The sequence below is a fragment of the Drosophila melanogaster genome, chromosome 2L (genome assembly GCF_000001215.4).
Source record: "Drosophila melanogaster chromosome 2L".
Taxonomy (NCBI): Eukaryota; Metazoa; Arthropoda; class Insecta; order Diptera; family Drosophilidae; genus Drosophila; species Drosophila melanogaster.
Genome location: NT_033779.5, coordinates 3,116,304 through 3,136,572, shown reverse-complemented (window position 1 = coordinate 3,136,572; position 20,269 = coordinate 3,116,304). Strand labels below are relative to the sequence as shown.

The 20,269-nt window shown below is 41.9% G+C and overlaps 2 protein-coding genes across 2 annotated transcripts in view; one reads left to right on the top strand and one right to left on the bottom strand.

Annotated features, from left to right (window-relative positions):
• The window catches only part of toc (toucan), a 76,442-nt gene that overhangs the window by 8,214 nt on the left and 47,959 nt on the right, over positions 1 to 20,269 (top strand). Inside the window, exons 2-3 of the mRNA NM_057805.3 lie at positions 8,783 to 11,471; positions 11,616 to 12,558. Of these exons, the coding sequence (NP_477153.1) occupies positions 8,783 to 11,471; positions 11,616 to 12,558 (3,632 nt within the window). The remainder of the gene's footprint in view (positions 1 to 8,782; positions 11,472 to 11,615; positions 12,559 to 20,269) is intronic.
• CG15403 (uncharacterized protein) lies at positions 7,084 to 7,938 on the bottom strand. Its single transcript, NM_134905.3, has one exon. It carries the CDS (start codon positions 7,806 to 7,808, stop codon positions 7,206 to 7,208), a length of 603 nt encoding a protein of 200 aa, NP_608749.2. The 5' UTR covers positions 7,809 to 7,938; the 3' UTR covers positions 7,084 to 7,205.

Sequence of the window (20,269 nt, the reverse complement as noted above, 5' to 3'; positions counted from 1 at the left end):
TGCCTTGCGTAGAAAGCTGATATCTAATGTATCCAGACTTTTCAAAGACTTTAAGCCAGTCATTAAATATGTAGCATACTTTTGTGAGCGTCGCACGACCTTCGTCCTTGTGTCCCTTTTCTTCTGCTGTCCCTCCGCTTCATTCGAGCATAATTGAAAAGGATCGGTGAAGGGTGTGGGGAAAGGAAGGATGATGGGGGAAGGACAAAATGCAAACCAAAGCTAGGTAGAAAGATGAAAGGTTTACAAAGCGTTTGACTGCTGGCCCGAGTCTAAAATGTGTGTGCACCAAGACCAGCGAACATCCTGCATCCTGCACTTAGACACAGACAGATATCCTGGCGACCTTCACATAGCTATGCAAAGCAGCTGCCAAGGGCTACATAAAATGCTCGGAAAAACTATATAAAATTGAGGGAATATATATGCTATCTTTTGTGCAAGAAAATCATATTTATGTGCTCTAACATATGTAAAATCACTGGAATGGCTTATTAACTAGATTAGTTTAAAATTCGAACTTTCAGAATTTTAATGCAATTATTTCTGTTCAGAAAGCCAAGCATTATTTTAAGCCACCAACTTGAGGGGTTGATCTGCGGACTACAGTATAGGTCAAAAGTCGAGCTGCATATTTATTTCCCCCCATCGCCAGATGCAATTGCATTGCTGGGAAAGTTTTCTCAACTAAAAGTTCAAAGTGAAAACTATGTGAGCTGAATTTGCAATGCGGCAAACTGAGAGAGCAAAAAGAAAAAAGCATCAATATTTTTTGTCTAGTAGAATTTACCAATTTCACTGCAGTCAAGTGCAAATTACATAGTTACTAAAACAACGCAAAAACAACGATGAAGCAGCAAAAAAATTAAAAACTATTTTCGTAATTTCTCCAGCTTTCTAGTAAGATACTTGTTGTTCAAAATGATGCAAAAAGTTTCACCGAATTTAGTAAAGTTAAAGCAAGCTCAGTTTAAAAATTTCGAATTCCGTTTGATTTATGTCTTGTACGATAAGATGGTTTTCAAATGATTTAACTGGCAATCACAGGGAAATAATTCATAAAATATCAAGAAGCGAAGGAGAAGCCTTTTTCGTTTGCGAGAGAAAAACTATTTCTCATTTGCATAAATTTCAGCCAGCTTGCCCCCGTTCGCTGGCCAAATCAAAATCATATGGAAATCGAAATCAAATTTCCAGAGCACTTGAGGGGATTCCCAGCAGACTCGGCAAATGTCCATCTGCAATGAGTTGCTGTCACACTTTCCGCAACTTTTACTCTGCCTGACTGTGTGTTTTTTTTTTCAGCTGAGCCCTTCGTTTTGTGTCGGCGACAGTTTGAAAGGCTCAAATTGCAGTCGATAGTTGACCCAAATGCCCAACCCCTTCCGCCCCTCGCCACGCCCCCAAAAAAACAAGCTGTCACGAACGGAGACGAAAAAGAAAAGCCAGACAGGCACACACACAAACGCCGAGAGTTTGGGGGAAAGTGCGAGAATCAGAGGGGAAACGAAGTGGAAAAGATAAATTCTAGCATATTCCGTTTTGCGTTAAAACTACGTGAAATGTATTATATTAAACTTGAGTATATAAATATTTGGTATTTAAGTCATATTATAGTTCCCCAAGAGCTATAAAGCTAGATATGATTCCACACAAAACCCAAAATCTACCACTTTTTGCGAAAGTGAAAACTGGAATGACAGATAAATACATTTTGTGCAACTCATGGCTTTTTTCGCCTTCGTTTGTCATTCTGCAATGGTGCAGCGCATGTAACTGTCAAAGTTCGTGGCAACACAAACTTGAGTTGCTATATATCTCGCATTCTGCCCCGCTCTCCGCAGTCCATATATCTCTAATCTTTTTGCCTTTTTCTCTACTGACAGACAACTGCGGGCTCCTATGTGACATTGTTTACCTTTGCCAACACCCCAAAAAAAAGAAAATGATTTACGATTTGAGTTCTGTGCGCTGGGAAAACATTGTCATTTCATTTTGGCACTAGACAAGGCTAACGAGTACTGGGGAAAATAATAACAAAACGTAAGCGGAAAGTGCAGCGAGTGCAGCTACGTAGAGCTTAGGCAAAAACGTGACCACGTGGCGTATGAGTAACGAGATATGAAAGGGCTAATATTGGCAGAACGGGCTAATTTATAGGTGGTGGTTAGGTACGCAACCAAAAGGGAAACAAATATGAACATTTATATACATACATAATATACATACAAAAATGTCAATATGAGTTTAGAAATCGAACGTTACTGATATAAATTGGGTTTTTTGATAGTAATGATTTTCTAGATAGTGGACATTTTTCTCTTAGTTCTTTAAACAAAATTATAAGTGCTGACACATGACCCCCAGGAGAAATGCAAGTGGGTTTGCTAAAATCTTGTTTACAGTACACAGCCAACATTTCCAGCTACAAAACCGCACTTGGGCCACATGTGTGTGCGATGTCCGTAAATGCATTACGACAATTTCAGGCAACCGCAGAGAACTAAAACTGAACAATGACGCAAACAGTTCCAGACTGGCCCAAATGCACCCCAACCGATGGTAGAATAACTAACGCAGCAACAATGACAATGAACACAACCACAAATGTTCATCAGCTTCATTATTGTCAACAATTTTCTCTCGTAAAATGCCATTTGCAATTGCACGGAAAATTTTTTGCTGCATTCCATGTTTAATTATGTGAAACGGGAGTTTCCAATACCATAAAGGGCTTAAGTAATATTGACAATTTAATGGGTATTGGTATAATGGAGAACATAATAAAAGTACAAAGGGAATATCTCTAAAATGTATTAGAAAAAAGTTTCGTAAAATAAAATGATTTAATTTTAAAGGGTTTAATAATTATAAAAAACCCATTGTAACCCATTTTCACACTTCAATTATAGAAAACATTAAATATATTGACCGGCAATCAAGGACGTGTGTTTACACATAGTAACGAAATATTGCCAGCAAGTGCAATTTCTATTACACGGAGTTGCGACCTTGATTGATGTGTTGTGGGCTTGGTTTCCAGCTCACACGGTTGCAATTCCATTAACCGGAGCGGTTTTCCTTGGCTTTTCCCAGCCCCCTCGTCCATTGACCACAACAAATTGCGCATACGCCGTGTTGCACTTGTCCGAATGGCGGCAGAGGCAACAGTGCGATAATATTTCTCATCTTATTCAGAATGCATAGAAGTGGCAGAAGGTGGGCGAGGGAAACAACATGCTTTGGAATCAATCGCAAATGCAATTTACAAAATTGATTGGGGACGAAAATGAAGGCACGAATGCAGCAAGAAATGCTGATGAAGATGAGAACGGGGGCAGCCTTTCAGAATGGATGCCCCATAGAAAGGCCGTGGGGCATAACAACTCGTGTTGCAGCAAGCGATTTACATTTTAAATTTGCGTTGCTCCAAAAAATTTGCAATGTCAAGGAGAGCGGAGAAATGTATAGAATGTACGCAGATACTAGGATCCTTGCTCAAGTTGCACACTTGATAAATGTCGTCGTCTTCGGATTGTCCTTCCCTTCGGTCTGGTTCTGTTCTGTGCTGTTCCCTGGAGCATAATAAATTATGCCCAAATGCTACTTACATACCAAATGGAAGCATATTCTAGGCGATTTCTTTTGGTTCTTTTAGGTTAAAAATGTCGTAACGAAACGTTTTCGAATTGTGTGTGCTTAAGCTAAGTTAACTTGTCTATTTTGGAGATAAGCAGGGAAATGAATATAAATTCAAGTTACTTTTCAGTTCACTGAATGTACAATTTATAAATCGACTGATGACATATGTTCAATTTTATTGTGTATCAAAAGTGAATTTCTTGCAATAAATAGCAATACAACCTTTAAAATGGCTGCCTGAATAAATCCATTTCCTTATAATCCAGCTTTAATCCTTTATCCTCTCTATAATCTTAAGCAGCTTAGCCACATGCGATTCTCCTTGGAGGCGCATTAATTAGAGCTCAATGTCGTCAAAACTTAATTACAACATTAAATAAATCGTAAACTCTTGGGCGAGCACACAATGAAAATTCCTTTACAGCAATCGTGAGGAACACGTTTACACAACACTTGAGCAGTTTTCGCTTCTCTTCCCCAGTGTTTACACAAAACGAATTAAAATGGAAAACTGGGGGCTTTTCTTGCTACCTACTTCTTTGTTCTGACCTTTGAGTTCTTCTCCCCGGGGCCTCTTTAATCAAAGCCTGGCAGTATATAGTATATGTTCGTCGTTCAACTCGGCCGATTTGAAACTTTAAACCAGGGTAATTTCTTTACTCTTTGAGCTCAGCCTTAACGGTTGCCACTTGAAACTAGTCAAGATGCACATAAATCTGATCCAGCCAACGGATACAGAAGGACAGTGTCTAGTGCGAAATATATATGGCTGGACGGAAAGGAACATTAATTGTCTGCTTGACAGCGGAAGAACGAGAACGAGGTCTATAAAAGTGATTTAATTTTTACGCACGCCGGCAGCTGGCGCGTCTGGAAAAACTTGGGAAAAATCATAAACAACAAATGATGGTCTACGAGAAGTCGCAGCTTGTGGCACACATCTCGCAGAGATATTAAAAAGGTTATGCCGTAGACATTTCGGCGATTTATCGAGGCAGGCGCCAACTGCCGCAGCGCATTAAAGTATGCTACAAAAATGGACTGCAGCTGCGCAATGTTTCTTTTCGGTCGGATTGGCTCTTTTTTTATTGCTCGGCAAAGTATGCAAAGTATATTGGACGGCTGCTCCCATCTAATTGCAAATGCTTGCCACTCTTCTCGTCGGTGTCCTTGTTGTTGCATCCTTGTAACTTCTTGTTGTCCTGCACGAGATAAACCGCTTAGTGCCTCTGATGATGGATACGAGCTAATGGCTTGTGAAAATGTTTTCTTTTTTGTAGCTCCCCGAGTGATATAAACAGGCAACTTTAGTTTCCATAAGTTGATTGAGCTCGATTCTAGATGAATGGTGGTGCAGGTGGGTGGTTGGTAAAAAGTCATTAGGGTAGTTTACCGAACGGGTATGTGTAGTATGTGCAGTTCAGTTCCTAAAGCCATACAAGTGGGCTGGAGTTTTTCTGCATGAGAAATATAAAGAAAATGCATTTACTACGAAAATGTTTACATTCCCAGAGTGACTGTATAGGATGTATGCTTGAAAAGCTAGGATAACAGCATCGAAACTTAAATATTTGTATATAACTTAAGTTGTGTTTGCCGAAAGCTCGAATCTATTGTTAAATAAAAAACCAACTTGTTACTTACTCTCCTTCTGTAGTATTTACTTTATTTATGGTCCGTGCATAATGGGTTATCTAGATTTCTAATATGCATATCGAATGAAATCACAACCAAGGCTATTCGGATAAAGTACTTTCCTTCCAATCGATTGAGAGCGGGGTGGGGAATCATTCAATAAATGTTAAACCAGTTCAGCATTATTTCCCCCTTTTCTTCACTTGCCTTTTCATAACCTCGACAATCGCTATTTATCGAAGGGTGGGGCTGGATTCGGCGAAAGGGGCCCCAAGTTGGCAATGCAAATTATTCATGCATAAGCTCTGAACACAAACACAAGCTGCCGTTCTTGGGTATTTCATGCACTACTAGGAGTAGAAAATCGGCTCCCTTCGCCAGACGCTATTAATATCGATAGAAAAATGAAGTTTTATGGTGGACAAGGGGCGGTTCGCTGGGCTATCTATTATAATTCTCCCATGAAAATCGATAAATTTTTATTCGGTTCCGCTCAGCTCTTCCACTTCCACTTCCACTTCCGCTGCCTTGTCATGGCTACAGGACATGCGTTTGCGCTTAACCCACATGCAACTGAACTGCTAATGGTTCGGTGGTTGTGGTGGTGCCACTCTATGGTGGTGGCAGGTTCACTCTGTATTCCACCCCCGAATTCCCGGATTCCATGGGTTGCACTACCGGCACTCAGTCGCCTTCTGTCGCTTTGCTGTGACAGTATTTATTTGTGTTTCAACCGATGCGTGTCCTCATTGTGTCGTATCCTTTTTGTCCTTGCTAGTAAACACACACTCTGTTGTTGTGACAAATATTTGGTGCATCGAGTCGATTGCAACTCAATTTTTTCTTATCCGGAAGGTATTGCAATATTGTTAATTAAGAAATGGTTTATTTATATGTGCAATAAAGGGTAACTTAAATAAACCTTTAACTAGTAAGAGTTCTGTTAATTACGAACCATTCCAAAATAATATTCCAACCTAAAGGTCCGAAATTTCCGAACAATTCGTTTAATTAATTGTTTTCGCTTGAATTGGCGGTTCAGTAAACCCCATAATTTACCGCTTAATCGGAATGTTTGCTTCATTATCCTGCTCACGAATGCCCCAAGGACTCGACTCATATTGCACTGCCAGGAGGTCATTATGCAAATTCCCCAGCTTGCTTATCGATAACATTTCATATCCCGAAAGCAGCTGCTCCAGCTCCCCGGCTATCGTGCCACATTCGAATAATTATGGCCACATATGGCGGCGTTGGCTGCGAAAGGAGCAGTTCTTTGGGCGCCCTCGTCTTTTTTGGCGGAAACTTTTGTGCAGTTTGCACTTGATAACAATCGGCACTCGGTTGGGGCACAGGATGGCGCAAACTTTCACGCGAAAAGTTCAAGGACACTGAATGGGCCGGAATGGGTGTGGCAGCCACATTGTAGATTTTATTTCCACATCCCGCTCCACGAAATCACAAAAGTTCGAGACGCAGGCGGCGCTTGTTTAACTTGTCTGTTGAAATTGCATTTTCGATTAAGTCGGCCTGTGTAAACTGCCATCGAGTGCATTTCATATTGTGTGGCATGCAGCAAATTTCAGCGCCTCAGTAGCCCCCAAAAAAAAAAATAAGAACCCCGGATGAAGATGAAGAAACTTTTCCTTGTCAGTCTAAACGTTGGCAAAGTTTGCGGTCGGATATTGTTTGGCAAGCATTTAGCACATTAAACTAACTTTTCAGGCCGATGGTGTCGATGATATGGAGCGAATATAAATTGGTTTTCCAAAAAGTTCTTTCTATTTGCCATTTACATAGTGGAATACAAAATGGAATTAGCTCTAGACCTGCAGATCTACGCTTTCAATTTGTAATTTTCTATTAAAACTTGAAATAAGGTATTGTTACAGCTAGCAAGGAAATAATTTGTATCCTAAAATAGGTGACTATGTGCTTTTTGGCTTCAGAAGTCCCTTGGATCGCAAATACCTCACGATAAACGGTGTGGTGCCCAATGTGATGCTGATTCTGGCTGGCGCAAAGATTTTATGAACGGCAAAGGCCACAACAAAGGTGCTTCCTGCGGCAACTTTCTCCGCAACCGCCGATGAACCCATTCCAAAGTATTCCAGTACGGGCACCAGGTTTATTCCACTGGAAACAAGTGCATAAAAGCCTCCAAGAGAAATGACGGAAATGACCACATGAAAGACAACAATGGTTGCTCCATACTCCTTGAATGCCCGCTTCAGTTGTTCCCTTTTAGTTATCTTTAAGGTCGTTGCGGTCCCCGTGGAGGCGGATTCGGTACTGTAGTTTTGCTTAAAGCATCCTCCATGTTTCGTCCAGTTCATGTCTTGAGATGAATATTTGTATTCCCGTTTTTCTCTGATTGAAATTGGTTTTCTTGTTCCACTTATGTAGTTTTGCATTAAGGCAGTCGAGTGAAAGAGATGAACAGGTGACATCGTCTTGAGTTGATTAAACGCAAACCCATAAGGCAAACGGGCTGCAAGAAGCGCACATGTCTTCCCCGACTTTGGGAACATTTTTTCGTAGTTTGTAGAAATTCCTAAATAAAGAGTAGTAGTTCTTAGAAATTCCCTAAGTTTTATCTGTGAACGAAAAAACTAAGAAGCCCTGAATGACTTATGAACGAAGTAGTACATGATGACGAGTATTTTAGTTTCAATCGTAATCGAAATGTAATGTCAAAATTCCCTCTTATCTATCACGTTGCATAAAGTTTTCCCCTTGATATAATTTTCTCCCGCTTTTCCTAACGTGTACGTGCATAATTAGCTGGCTGTGTAGTAATGCCCCCGTAATGATATAAATTCATTATACCCACGACGCCCCTGTTTTTTTTTCATCCCCCTCGCGCTAGCATAAACAGTTCAGCGCGGCCATAAAGTTCTTCCAAAAGTCGTTGCTCCTTTTTTCCTTATTTGATTAAAATGCAATTAGCTATGAGGGGTTGAAAGGGATATATGTACTCCACAAAAAAGGGAGCTGTTAAGTTTCGGTGACATCAGCAAAAGGATTTTGGCTTTTTGGGAGAGAAACAACCCCGTTTCAGGGATACTGCTTTAAAGTGCGTTGAACTGGTGCCAAGTGGAAACGCCCCACTGAACTACTTTGCACCATATTGGCCACTGCCAAAAAGTCTGAGCACGTGCTGAATGCGGATTGCTGAACAGATCTATGCGGCGCCAACGCGACAGGCTAATACACAAGAAAAAAAATCAAAGTATTTGCTAATAATTCATAATACTAAAGAAAATACAATTAATCGTCTTCAAATCGAATATTATTGAAAAATGATCTGAGAAACTTTATATACCTTCGGTTTAATATATTTAAAGAACACCATTTTTTTTCAAAGTGTACTAAGTCGAGGTCATTGAAAATCCTTGTGAAGGGAAATCAAACGCATAGGGCGCACACCATCTGGAGTAATTTGTGTGCAGAGAGCGTCTCTTCTGATTTTGCACTTAATTACGTGTTTTCTCTTTTCTTACAGGATCCGGCCACAACTCGCATTCCCCGCCTGGATGGCGTCTCCCGCCTTCCGAAGCCGAGTACTTTTGGCCTGGCCAGCAGCAGTGGCAGCACCACCAACAGAACCACCACCACCACCACCAGCACCACCCAGCACATTCGACCACCGACGAGTGCACCCAAGGCCACTCAGATATTCCGAGCACCCGGCGATCCTGCCAAGCCGCGTCCCGCCAGCTCGTATGCCCCATCTTCGGCTGCTCTGCGGGATTTGGGCAGCAGTCTGAAGAAGAGCGCCAGTGGAGAACGGATAAACAATGCGGTGAGCCTGCTCAGCAAGCGGACCACCACCGTCCTGAAGAAGTACTTTAGTCCCAAGTCAAGCGCAAGTGCAAATGCAGTGATGTCCAGTCCATGCGATATGACGAGCTCACTGCCAGTTACTCCACTTCCGGTGGGGAAGCGTGGAATGGTGGCAAACGATCAGTTGACCAGCAGCACGCCGATGCCCCTCTTGAGATCCGAGACCTTTGTCTGCGAGGACGAGAAGCAGTCGAACCGAATGAAACTGGAGAGCACTCGATTGTCCACATTTGGACGAACCATGGACATCGAGTCGCCAGTGCCAAATGAAACCAAAGTCCTGATCAGAGACGGCACGAGAATTATGAAGGGTTCACCCTCGACGGATATTACTCAGATAGTAAGACCCACTCAGAAAACACCATTGATGACATTCTGCTCATTGGATACCACACATGAAATGACAGTGTGTTCGAGAAATAATGCAACGCACTCGGTTAACTCGTCGGGAATAATGGGTAGAACAATGCCAGTTATTCCGGCCAAGGATGCCACCAGAACAATATCTGCCAATTCTTCGGGTCTTGGAAATCTTACGAAAGTTGTAAGGGGAGTTGGAAATATCAACCAAACTTTGGAGGCAGCAGGAAATATCACAAAAACGTTTAGGGGAGCTGGAGATCTCACGAGAACGGTTGAAAAAGAAGCTAATATAGGTAAGACTTTTGAGGTGGCAGCAAATTGCACTCAAACATTTACAAGAGGAGTAAATCTCACAAGGACAATGAATGATAAGAATGAAGAAGTCTCTAGGACAATAGACAAAGGACGAAGTACTACGAAAACCATAGAAGTTGGACAAAACTTAACCATAACAATGGACGCAGCATCCAATCTAACAAAATCCATTGATAGAGGAGCTACTTTGACGAATCGAGGGGCGAATCTAACCAAATCGGTCATTGAACCAGGTGACTTCACAAAGGTAATCCACCAAGGAGCCAATTTAACTCTAAGCATGGATCAGTTACCCCTGCTGGAACACATATCCATGCCATCTGGCTTGGACATTCTGAGTTCCAAGTGTTCTGGCAACGTCGAGAGACCGAGCCAGGAAACGGACGACACGCTGGACGTGACGTTAACCAGTTTGGCACCGGACAAGACCAACATGAAGTTGCCGTTGAACTCCACGCTCAACACTGAAAGATTGTTGGACATCAGTGCGTTGCAGTCGCCAAGGCACATCCAATTGTTGAACTTAACCCAGGAACTGGAGAGAGGAACTCCAAGCAGGGTCCACCTTCAGTCGGGGCGAAGATCCATGCCGCAGCACTCACTGCTGTGCCTTTCCCCCCAGTCGGCCACCACAACGCCGCATGGAATGAGGATGATGGGACAGGCTACTCCTCAGCCAGTTCATTTACTCTCACCGCTGTTGAAGCAGGCACAAAGTGCTCTGGTCTTGCCCACTCGAACGCCGGATGGTGACATCACCATGGATGGCAATGGTGCTCTGGACAGTACACTGACCTCCACATCGGTTAGGGGTCGGACCCGCTACAGTTTCGGACTGGATTTGCCAGATACCACTCTGGACTGCTCCATCGAACTGGTGGACAACTCGTTTTCCTCATCAACCCAACTGCAGCAATTGCAACAGCAGCTCCTGAAGAAACAGAGTTCATTCGATCTGGACGAGAGCTTGGGCATCCTTACGCCCGATCAGATGAAGGATTTCCTGGACTCTCCACACAACAATCTTATGCACAATCTGGAAATGATCAGGATGCATCATCCGAATCTATTGCAGTTGAGGATGGAGCAGACACCATCGCCGGAGGAACTGCCTCTGGATCCCATTGAGATTAAGTCCGAGATTGTCAAGCAGGTGGAGGCGTCCCAGAACCAGGTGAACACCTCGCAGCACTCGAAGCTGAGCAACAGCTTCATAACGAGCGTGACCAGTGTAACCAGCTTGGATACGGGCTACCAGGGCGATGGTGAGATGTCGCGCCCCGCTTCTCGCGGAGCATGTGATCATTCCCCAAGCAATGGACCCCATTTGGGCCGAGTGAGTCGTCAGCCCAGCTTCCCTCCCCCAAATCCGGCTCCTTTGAGACGTCAGGATCCCATGACAGACTCGGATTTCTTCACCGAGTCCGACGCGGATGATGTACTGCATCGCGGCGATCGCCGTGCCCAGGTGATCGATGGCCAGTTGTATGGTCCGGACATGATGCAACCGAGTGCCTCCGTGCCCCAGATGGAGGACTCCTGCATGGAATCATCGGGTATTTTCACGGACGTTGAGAATCGCTGCGATGAGGAGATGCGGCAGCCGGAACTGGAGTTCGATGTCGATATGGACATGTCGCCAGATGACTCCTCACAGACGATGCGCAAGGGTGAGATATTATAATTTATTACGAAGTTTAATCTGGTTAGGTTATATAAATGGTGATCTGATATATGAGCATGTAGTGACAATGATATTCAATACTTCTGATGAGCGCGTCCGATGCTAATGCCCTCTCTCTCGCTCCTCCTAGGTCAAGGTCAGCCCATTTCCACCCAACAGCAGCAGAATCAGCTGGCCCCCCAGCAGCGCCCGCCCAGCAGCTGTCTCTCATCCTCCTCGGCGGCCACCACGCTCTCTCAGTCGCTCTCCAACCGCACCTCGTACTGCAGCGTCGACGGCGGCAGCGCACGAAGTTTTTGCGGCGACGAAGCTTTCGCAGCGGGACGATCGACGACGACGACGGCGGCAGCAGCAGCAGCGGCGGCGCTCTCAGTTCAGAAAACCACCTCGCCGCGTCCACACGCATCGCTCTCGTCGCTCTGCACGGTGGAGAATTTCCGCGGCTCTGTTTCCTCGAACTCATCGATCGCCTCTCCCAAGTCGTGCAAGTCATCGGTTACCAAGACCTCTGCTGGCAAATCGCGCGTTTTGAAATCGCCAAAATCCCCAAAATCACCAAAATCGCCGCTAAATCGCAAGGCGCACACCCCAAACAAATGGGATGCCGTGATGAATAAGATCGCTAGCAATAAGTCTCTGATCAAGACAAACTACAACGATGTAAAGTCAAAGGTCTCGACCACACGGATCATGACCCCGGCTTCCGGTTCGAGTCCGGTTTCCGGTTCCGGTTCGGGCTCCGTTTCGCGTACCGCTTCGAGTCCGCGCGCCAGTCCCAGTGTGAGTGCCAGTGCCCGGCGTTCGCCCTCGGCCACGCCCAAAGTGCCGCCCAAGATGCTTCTGGCCAAGCGACCGAGCAGCAGCAGCGGCAAGGTCAATGCCACGCCCTCGCCGCCCCCACACGCGACCCCGCCAACACGGCAGCCACTGGATAAAGGCTCAGTTGGCGCCGGGTCGGTGGGTGGTGGTGGCGCTCGTGCGGTAAAGACACCCAAGTCGCCCACCTCCCCCACCACACCTACCACGCCCACATCGCCGCCTGCGAAGAGACTCCAGACGAGCCTCGTCAGTCGGTAAGTGATCACTGATAGACGATACTATTTGATTTATTTCGAAAAGATAATGGTGTGACATGTAGCTGTAGATCCATAGGAACTTGGAGGAATATATATATATATTCCTATCATAAGTCGATCTATCACAGAAGGGCATTCGCAAGCCCCCAAAACCCAAAGTTTTCTTCGTTGCCTTAAGCATATCTCTTGCATACTTTCTTATCGCGAACAGAGAACATACCAAGCTTATCAATCTTGCGTCTTATCACACCAGCCTTTGTTAATGGACTTTTTGCGTTTGTTTTGGGCGCTCCACAATTCGAATTCGAAGTTTCGATAGGCCAATCGAGTGGCCATTTACACACCTGTCTTAATGAGTTCAGGGTCGTTTGACTTGGGTAGTGCGCTGAATAGATAGCGTAGATTGCACCCAGGTCTTTAAATAATTCATCAAGCATTTCGATTCACTTTGAAATTCAATTAGTTATGAGCGAGGAATATGTAAGTAGTTGTGGAAAAATGAGAAATGGGGCATGCCTTTCGCCCATAACTATCTGAACTTTCTCAAAAGGTGCGAATACATTTGCAACATTTCAGTTTGACGTCACTTGGCTGTGTGAGCTAATAAATAAATAAATAGACTTAATTAGATGGGTAATTTATCGAAATGCGTAGCAGGTAAGCAGACTAAATCCAAATAAACATTAATTAGTTTCCACTTAGATTGAGTGAATTATTAAGCAGCGCAGAGAAAGTTAAGTACGCCATAGTACTTAGTTTATTAAACTAGTGCCGTGAGTATTAAACATTTAAGCAGGAATTAGTTGAATGCGAAGAGCAATCTTTGTATAGATTCCTCTATAGAGTGAACTACCCATGCTAATTTCACAGCTTTTGCGCTATTTCGTCATGTGGACACAAATTTCGCTTGCGGTTGTCGAAATGATAATTTCGGTTCCCGAGGTCCATGCATTATACAAATTAAAACCAAAGTCACACAAACAAACGGGCGAGTTAAATGCCACCAAAGTTTGACTTTTCAACTGGGGGTTGAGTGCCGAAAGCAACCCACAAATTGTTCACAGACCCAAGAAGGCAGAACAAATTTCCATTTAAATATATACATTTTTGTTTTCGCCCAGGTCTTTTCTGTTTTGTTATTTTTCTCGCAGTTCAGCTAACATGCAAAACATTTTCAATTACAAATTTTTCCGCAACGCAGCGGCAGGGAAAATAAACAGCTTACAAATTAACAAAGCCCAAACCAAAGCTTGTCTCTAAAAATTATCATCTATCGTCTACAGTTTTGTTGTATTTTTATTTACATGACGAACGCCCATAAAAATGCATTAGATAAGAGATTTTCATCTTGGGTTAGCCACGATTCGGGGAATTACATGTAGCTGGTAGTTAGCTATTGTTTTTTTTTTTTACCGCGACTTTTCTTTAATTTCAATCTGATGTCTATTATTTGAACAAGCCAAAGCCGCAAGGCAATGTATATATATACTTATCATCTGAGCCGGCAATAACAAACCGAGCAATGTGAATGTATCTTTGAGTGTGTGTTTTGTTTGACTCTCGATTCCGAATCCAATTCCGATTCCGATGAGCGTGAGTGTGTGAAAAACGCCCAAGCTCAGGCTCAAAGCGAGTTAATTTGAGTCAACTGGTATGCTAATATATATATGAATATTCGTTTGAATATCCATACAGCCAAGGTGTGGAAGTAGCTTTGGTTTTTATTTTGAATTGCATTTGTTGGCGAATTACGTAGATTCGTGTATTGTTCGCCAGTAATGAGAGAATTTGTGGTGCCGAGAATAAAAATGGAGGGGAATTTTAAGCGAGGTTTCAGCTTATGTTATTTAAATGGAAATTAAAAGCGAGTCTTTAAAGTGGCATCAATAATGTGTTCTACCTATCATTATTTTCATTAGGTTATTAGTATTTGTAGTATTGTGAAAAAAGCTGACAAAAATAAAGCAAATAAAGGTGGAAATATCTCAACACGAGCACATGTTATCAGCCATGGCGAACAACGTGTAACTTGTAGATAAACAAAGCCAAGAGCCCAAAGCTGGCCCAAAAAAATATCATAAATTTCGACAAGGTCAACAGAATACCAGCAATTAGACAGGCACACGAAAAAATTACGGTCTCCGGATATGAAAAACTTCAAACTCGAACACGGCCACTGAAATGCAAATATTGGTTTTGGGTCTAGAAATAGATGGGGCATTTCCTCTGGCTGGAATCAAAATGAAGAAAAAACAGGAGAGTGATGAAAACTGGAAAGGGGGACTCAAATTGGAAATCGAACATTAGTCAGTTCTTGCGCTTCGGCATAAAAACAATTTCTGCCTTGTAAGCGGATTCATTAACACGTGCATGTGAAACTTGGGCTTTTTCTTATGTTTTTTTTTTATGCTGAGAAGTCATAAACAAATGCCTGATAAGCTACATAAAGAGAAACATTATTGCTTTTTTAACTCAACATTGACCTAAACCGAGATATTTGAAATCATTTTTTACAACTTTCAGCGACATGAGTTTTATGTCCGTAGTTTTCTCGCCGTGCATTCATTAACATCCATCAGATACAACTGTCTATATTGTGTTTACGACTTTGACCTTTCGCCGGCGATTGTCTCTGCCTCTTCGATAAAATAGCCATAAATGTCATGGTGTTATTAATAAAAGTTGCCCATCACACTCAATTGGATTCGCCGTTGATTGCGATGCGATGCGATTGCGAGAAATGGCATGGTAAAGGCTAATAAAGTCGTTTCCATCTGGAAAAAGTCGTTGCCGACTTTAATTCGCATAAAATTCAGAAATTCAGACATTCAGACACCAAGACAGACATTTTGAGGCGCTCTTAAGAGCCTGGTGGCAAATATTGTGACAAGTGTCATGGGGGCTGTCAACAATGTGAACTCCCCTTAAACGCCCACAAAAATTAAAACGCGAGCGGTTTTAATTGAAAATGCAACCAGTTTCGTTTCGGCTAGTTTAAAGTTTAAATCATATTATGTAACATTTTGCCGGCAACAGTAACAAGAAAAGTTGTGTATACAACAAAGGCAAACTTGTTCGGCAAACAAATGGGAAAAGTGCGAAAGGTGGAAAAGTCGTGTTCATTCTGTCGGCTCTTTTCGTTTTTGTTTACCCTTTTAATAAACAATTTTTTCGTTTACATAGCGGGGGCCATTCATAAATGCTTAATGGGATTAAAAAACTAATGGTTATAAATATTAAATTAGCTGCCTCTGGACAAGCAAATAAAGATAACATTTTTGGACGAACTTGGCAGCTAAAAAATTTATGAATTGGAATAATTTTATCTCGAGAATCCCGTTTAAAAATGGCATAAAGTTTAAGAAAACCAGTATTCGAATTGCCCAGATCAATTAATCGATTCTGAGAACAATTTTTATGGCCGGTAATTGCTCATTCTTTTGTTCATGAACAAAAGTTTCTACTTTAGATCAAAAGTAAATTTCAAAAGGAACCGGAATAAAAAACTTAAATGGCCACAGAACAGCACTAAAAACTTAATCAAATATAGCATGAATTTTATTAATGTTTACTTTAGGCTTTCTACCGATTGGCCAAATTTGAAACGCAAAATATCTGCGCAGCATGAAATGGAACACATGTGTGCCGATTAAGATCTAAAAGTTAATAATCAACTGAGTATGAGTGAATTATAATAAATAATTAAGTCTTAGCTGGTTGCTAAACAGCCATGATCGCATTATGAACGAACAACACTACAAATGAGAATTCACAGACCGTGTTAAATGTTAAATTTTTGATTGACAACAAATGTTGTTACAAATTGAAACTCGCAGAGCTAATTGGCAGCCCAATTGTTTTGCAGCTTGACCAAAATAAAATAAAGACCCAAACAGTTTCAAAGTGCCGAAAGTTAACAAGGAACTAGTTGAGTAAATTTACAATTTACGTGTGAACTTTTCCCTTTGCGAAAATTACCAAAAGTGTGGTTGTTGGCTGTTGTTTGCCATTACAGTTTGCTTAAGAGAAAAACCAACAGAGGAGTTTAAAAAGTTGTTAAACCCATCCAGCTAAATGCAAATGAGTTGCCATCGGTTTGGCTTATAACATCTTATCTGAATTGACCCTGAACTTGGTCAGAAAGTTGAGCTCACCAGTCGAAACGGGGTACTGCCAATTAGGCGTTGCCTGAATATTTATGCGCTAATCAATGATCGGCTCATGTTTATGAGCTTTTCTGGCTGAATAAAATAAATATCCAAAAAAGCGTAGAGAAGGGGCAGCCCATTTGGGGGTTTGCTGGGAAATTTATTGTTCGCCTGAGTTGTGACCCCAAACACTCCCCATTTCGACCTTTTGACGAGTGGCACTTTTTGGGTGTGAAATGCGGCCAAAATGTGCAGGAACAAGCTGGAAGGCCATAAATCATTATTAGAGTGACAAGTTTAATATTTTGGTTGGTTGATTTTAAGACTGAAAAGAACAGAACTTTACACATTGATTTTGTTGCTATGAAATTGCACAGATTTCTCAATTTTCAAAGTAATTAATTAAAGGCAGGGCGTATTAGCAGCATATTTAATTTATTTCAATTAACCTGCCATTATAAATTATTCTCTGTCAATAGCTCTAATAGGACTTATAAAAGAAATCATTCAGCCGCATTTTTATTTCGCCAGCCTAACAAATGGCGAAGCTGATTGGGTTGACCCCAAAAATGGTAGAAATGTCTTGGGCTCGCAGTTCTAATGGAACACAATAAATCTCTCGGACACATTTACATTTAAGCGCTGTAACGAGTTTCACAAACGGGCAAGGCTTTTGTTTCATATGATTTGATTTTTTTTTTTTTTGTTGTATTCTCAAAAGGTTTCCATTTCGATGGATTTAGAAGCGAGGTCGCTCGGGGGGTCTGCGTTTAATGAATTAGACAAGTTTTGTGCCTTGCGGCTGATTTGAGCCATGTGTTGCGGGTCAAGCATAAAGTTGTTAGTCCATTTGACGAGATTGGAGATTGAAACCAGAACGCACCCAATAACACCGAAATTCCCAGCAAAAGGTTTGCGATGCGAAGGGGGGCCAACTCAATCGAGCGAAACCGAATCAAATGGTCAATCAGAATTAATGAAATTGCTGCATGCAAATCGCAGCTTTTGTTGCATTTTGACGTCAATTAAGCGTTTCATTCAGACCGCCATTCTATCGGATTTCCCCTTGGCAGCCGGCAACGCCTTTAGAATTTTCATTTACGCTCGTTTGAATATCGCCAGCCGGACATTTTGCATTTTGCGAATTTGCATTAACAATTCATGCCAATTTCCAGCTATATTTTCGCTGTCGGTTTTCAGCTTTACAGAGTAATTACGAGTGCGAGTGGTGGGGAATTTACAATTTTACAAGTTTCGGCTTCTTCGTTGAGTGTGCAAGAAACAGCAAATTTGAAATTGTAATGAAGTTGGTTTTTGCGGCGGCCAAAGTTTTCCAGTAGCTAGAGAAAATTGTTTATTAGCTGCTGGGCGTGGCGAAGGGGGAGGTGCCCGGCAAGGTCGCCTGTCAGCATAAATTATAAGTGAGAATTCAAAAAAAAAAAAAATATTACGCAGTTGAAGTTTTGGTTTGTTAGATAAATGAAACTTAAGCTAATTTACAGTGCGATAAAATGTATCCCATAGCTATCAATTTACCTCCAAAGCTGCAAATTCTTAAATACAATGCAATCTGATTATAAATTTTGGGTTGGCATTAAACAATTTCTTAGTGACACTTTTACAATCAAACAAATCTTTGCTGATGACAGCTTAAAGTCTTAAAATCGCCTTTTGAATTAAATTTCCATTGCAAGTAATTGGATTTGTGGGGAAATTGCCTTTGCTGGGCTGGCATTAACTACTCATAAATCAAAATGTGCTTTCAACATTAAAACTCGTATCTACGATAAGTTCTACATTTCTCAGTCCCTCTATTTTTGCCTTGTGCAAATTAATTTGAAATATGTGTCACATTGCCTGGTTTACTTGGAAGTTTTTGCTTTTGTTGGCCAGACGACGGGGCACATTAATATGTAATTAGCAGCAAATGACCTCAATTTTTGCGGAGGGCTTGCCGCTTGGCAGCCAGGAAAGTACTCTCTCTGGATTGGGATGATGAAAGTCCCACGTGTCCAATGGCATTTGATGGCGTTTTAAGTGCCACCGAATGAACAGCTGAGTAATGCTGCCCTGCGGTATTCGTTGCTCATCATCGACATCATCATCGGATACTATATAGCACGAATTGAGGTTCCATAAAAAAAAAATGTGGAAGGAATACCTCCAAAACCATAAATTTATGTGAGCGTGGCAAACAAATTGCCTTCCGTATGGGAAATTATTGCGTGTGTGCACCCAAATAAAGTGGGAAACAGACGGTGGAGTGGAAAAGTCGGAAAAAACGCGGAGAGTCGAGGCAGCGGGTGGGAAAGTGGGCGGGAGCAGGGCACAGGAATCGACGACAAATCATGAATTTGTCAAGGCACATCAGCAAGCTGGAAATACCTGAAAATACCTGAAATTACAACCATGACACGTGAGCATTTACACAATCCACGTTAAGTCACCAAACTTGTGCACAGCAAACGCTAAATACGAGTAGTTCTTTTGAATATTTAAATATAAAAAATAAAATTTTTACAAATTTTACAAAGACTAGACTAAACTAGTTGTTTATTGTTTGCTGCTTAATATAAGTATTTATTTATTTAAAGACGAACCCAAAAAGATCAAAACTTTTTCCGTGTGCTTAAACAAGCAGCAGAAGTCACTTGACTTAACCCATGACATGTGTCGCTTGTTTTGACCCCCTTAACACTACTTTGCCTCTCTTTTTTGGCCAGCTTATTTCGTTATTGATTTCGGGGTGTTGAAAGATTTTCCTTTTCCCCTGGGGCTTTGGCAACATTTTGACTGCCATTAAAGTTCACCAAATTTCTGGCATGCGATTTTTCTCACACGTTTCGTAATGTCGATGGGAAAAATCTTATGTGGCAATCGTCTGGCGATTTTAATTTGTCGCCTTCTTTTCGATTTATCTGTGCTTTGGGGAAAATGTTTTACAAGTTGGTGAAATTTCACGGCATTTTCGTTGCGTTGTCTTCTTGAGTTTTTCCCGATGATTTTTGATTAATTGCTCCTCGCTGCCCGAAAGCGATTTAAGTTTTTTGTCTTTGCTTCTGTTCGCTTCTTTATAAATTGGATATTAACTAATGAGCTTAAGTGATTTGGTTGCATTTTCAGTTTTTTCTGTTGGTATTTTGTTTGGGCATTGTGAAAGTATTAGAGCTGAAGAAAAATGTATTTTCGCTGTGTGTGTTCTATAGAAAGGGAAAATTAAGTTGCTGTTGATGTGCGCGTGGGAATTACGAAAGTCATTCATGGTTGCATTGGGTGGGCCATCAATGGATTATATAAGTCAGTAATTTATTTTATTTCGGTGTAATTCTATTTTAAAGGAACTGTTCCTCAATTTCAAACCGAAATTAATATGTTTGATGTGCACCTACCCCAATTCAATTTCACTTAAACGCCCACAAATCTCTGTATGATACCACTATGCCCATATCGGTGTCCTGTGGACTTCAAAGCGATTTTTAGCCAGCCACTTAGACGCCCATCAAAATGTTCCGACTTGTTAAAATAAAACGGGCAATAGAAAAAAGAATTGCTTGGCCCAC

Excerpts from the sequence above, each read along its gene's own strand:
- CG15403 (NM_134905.3), bottom strand. The coding sequence starts at position 7,808 with ATGTTCCCAAAGTCGGGGAAGACATGTGCGCTTCTTGCAGCCCGTTTG.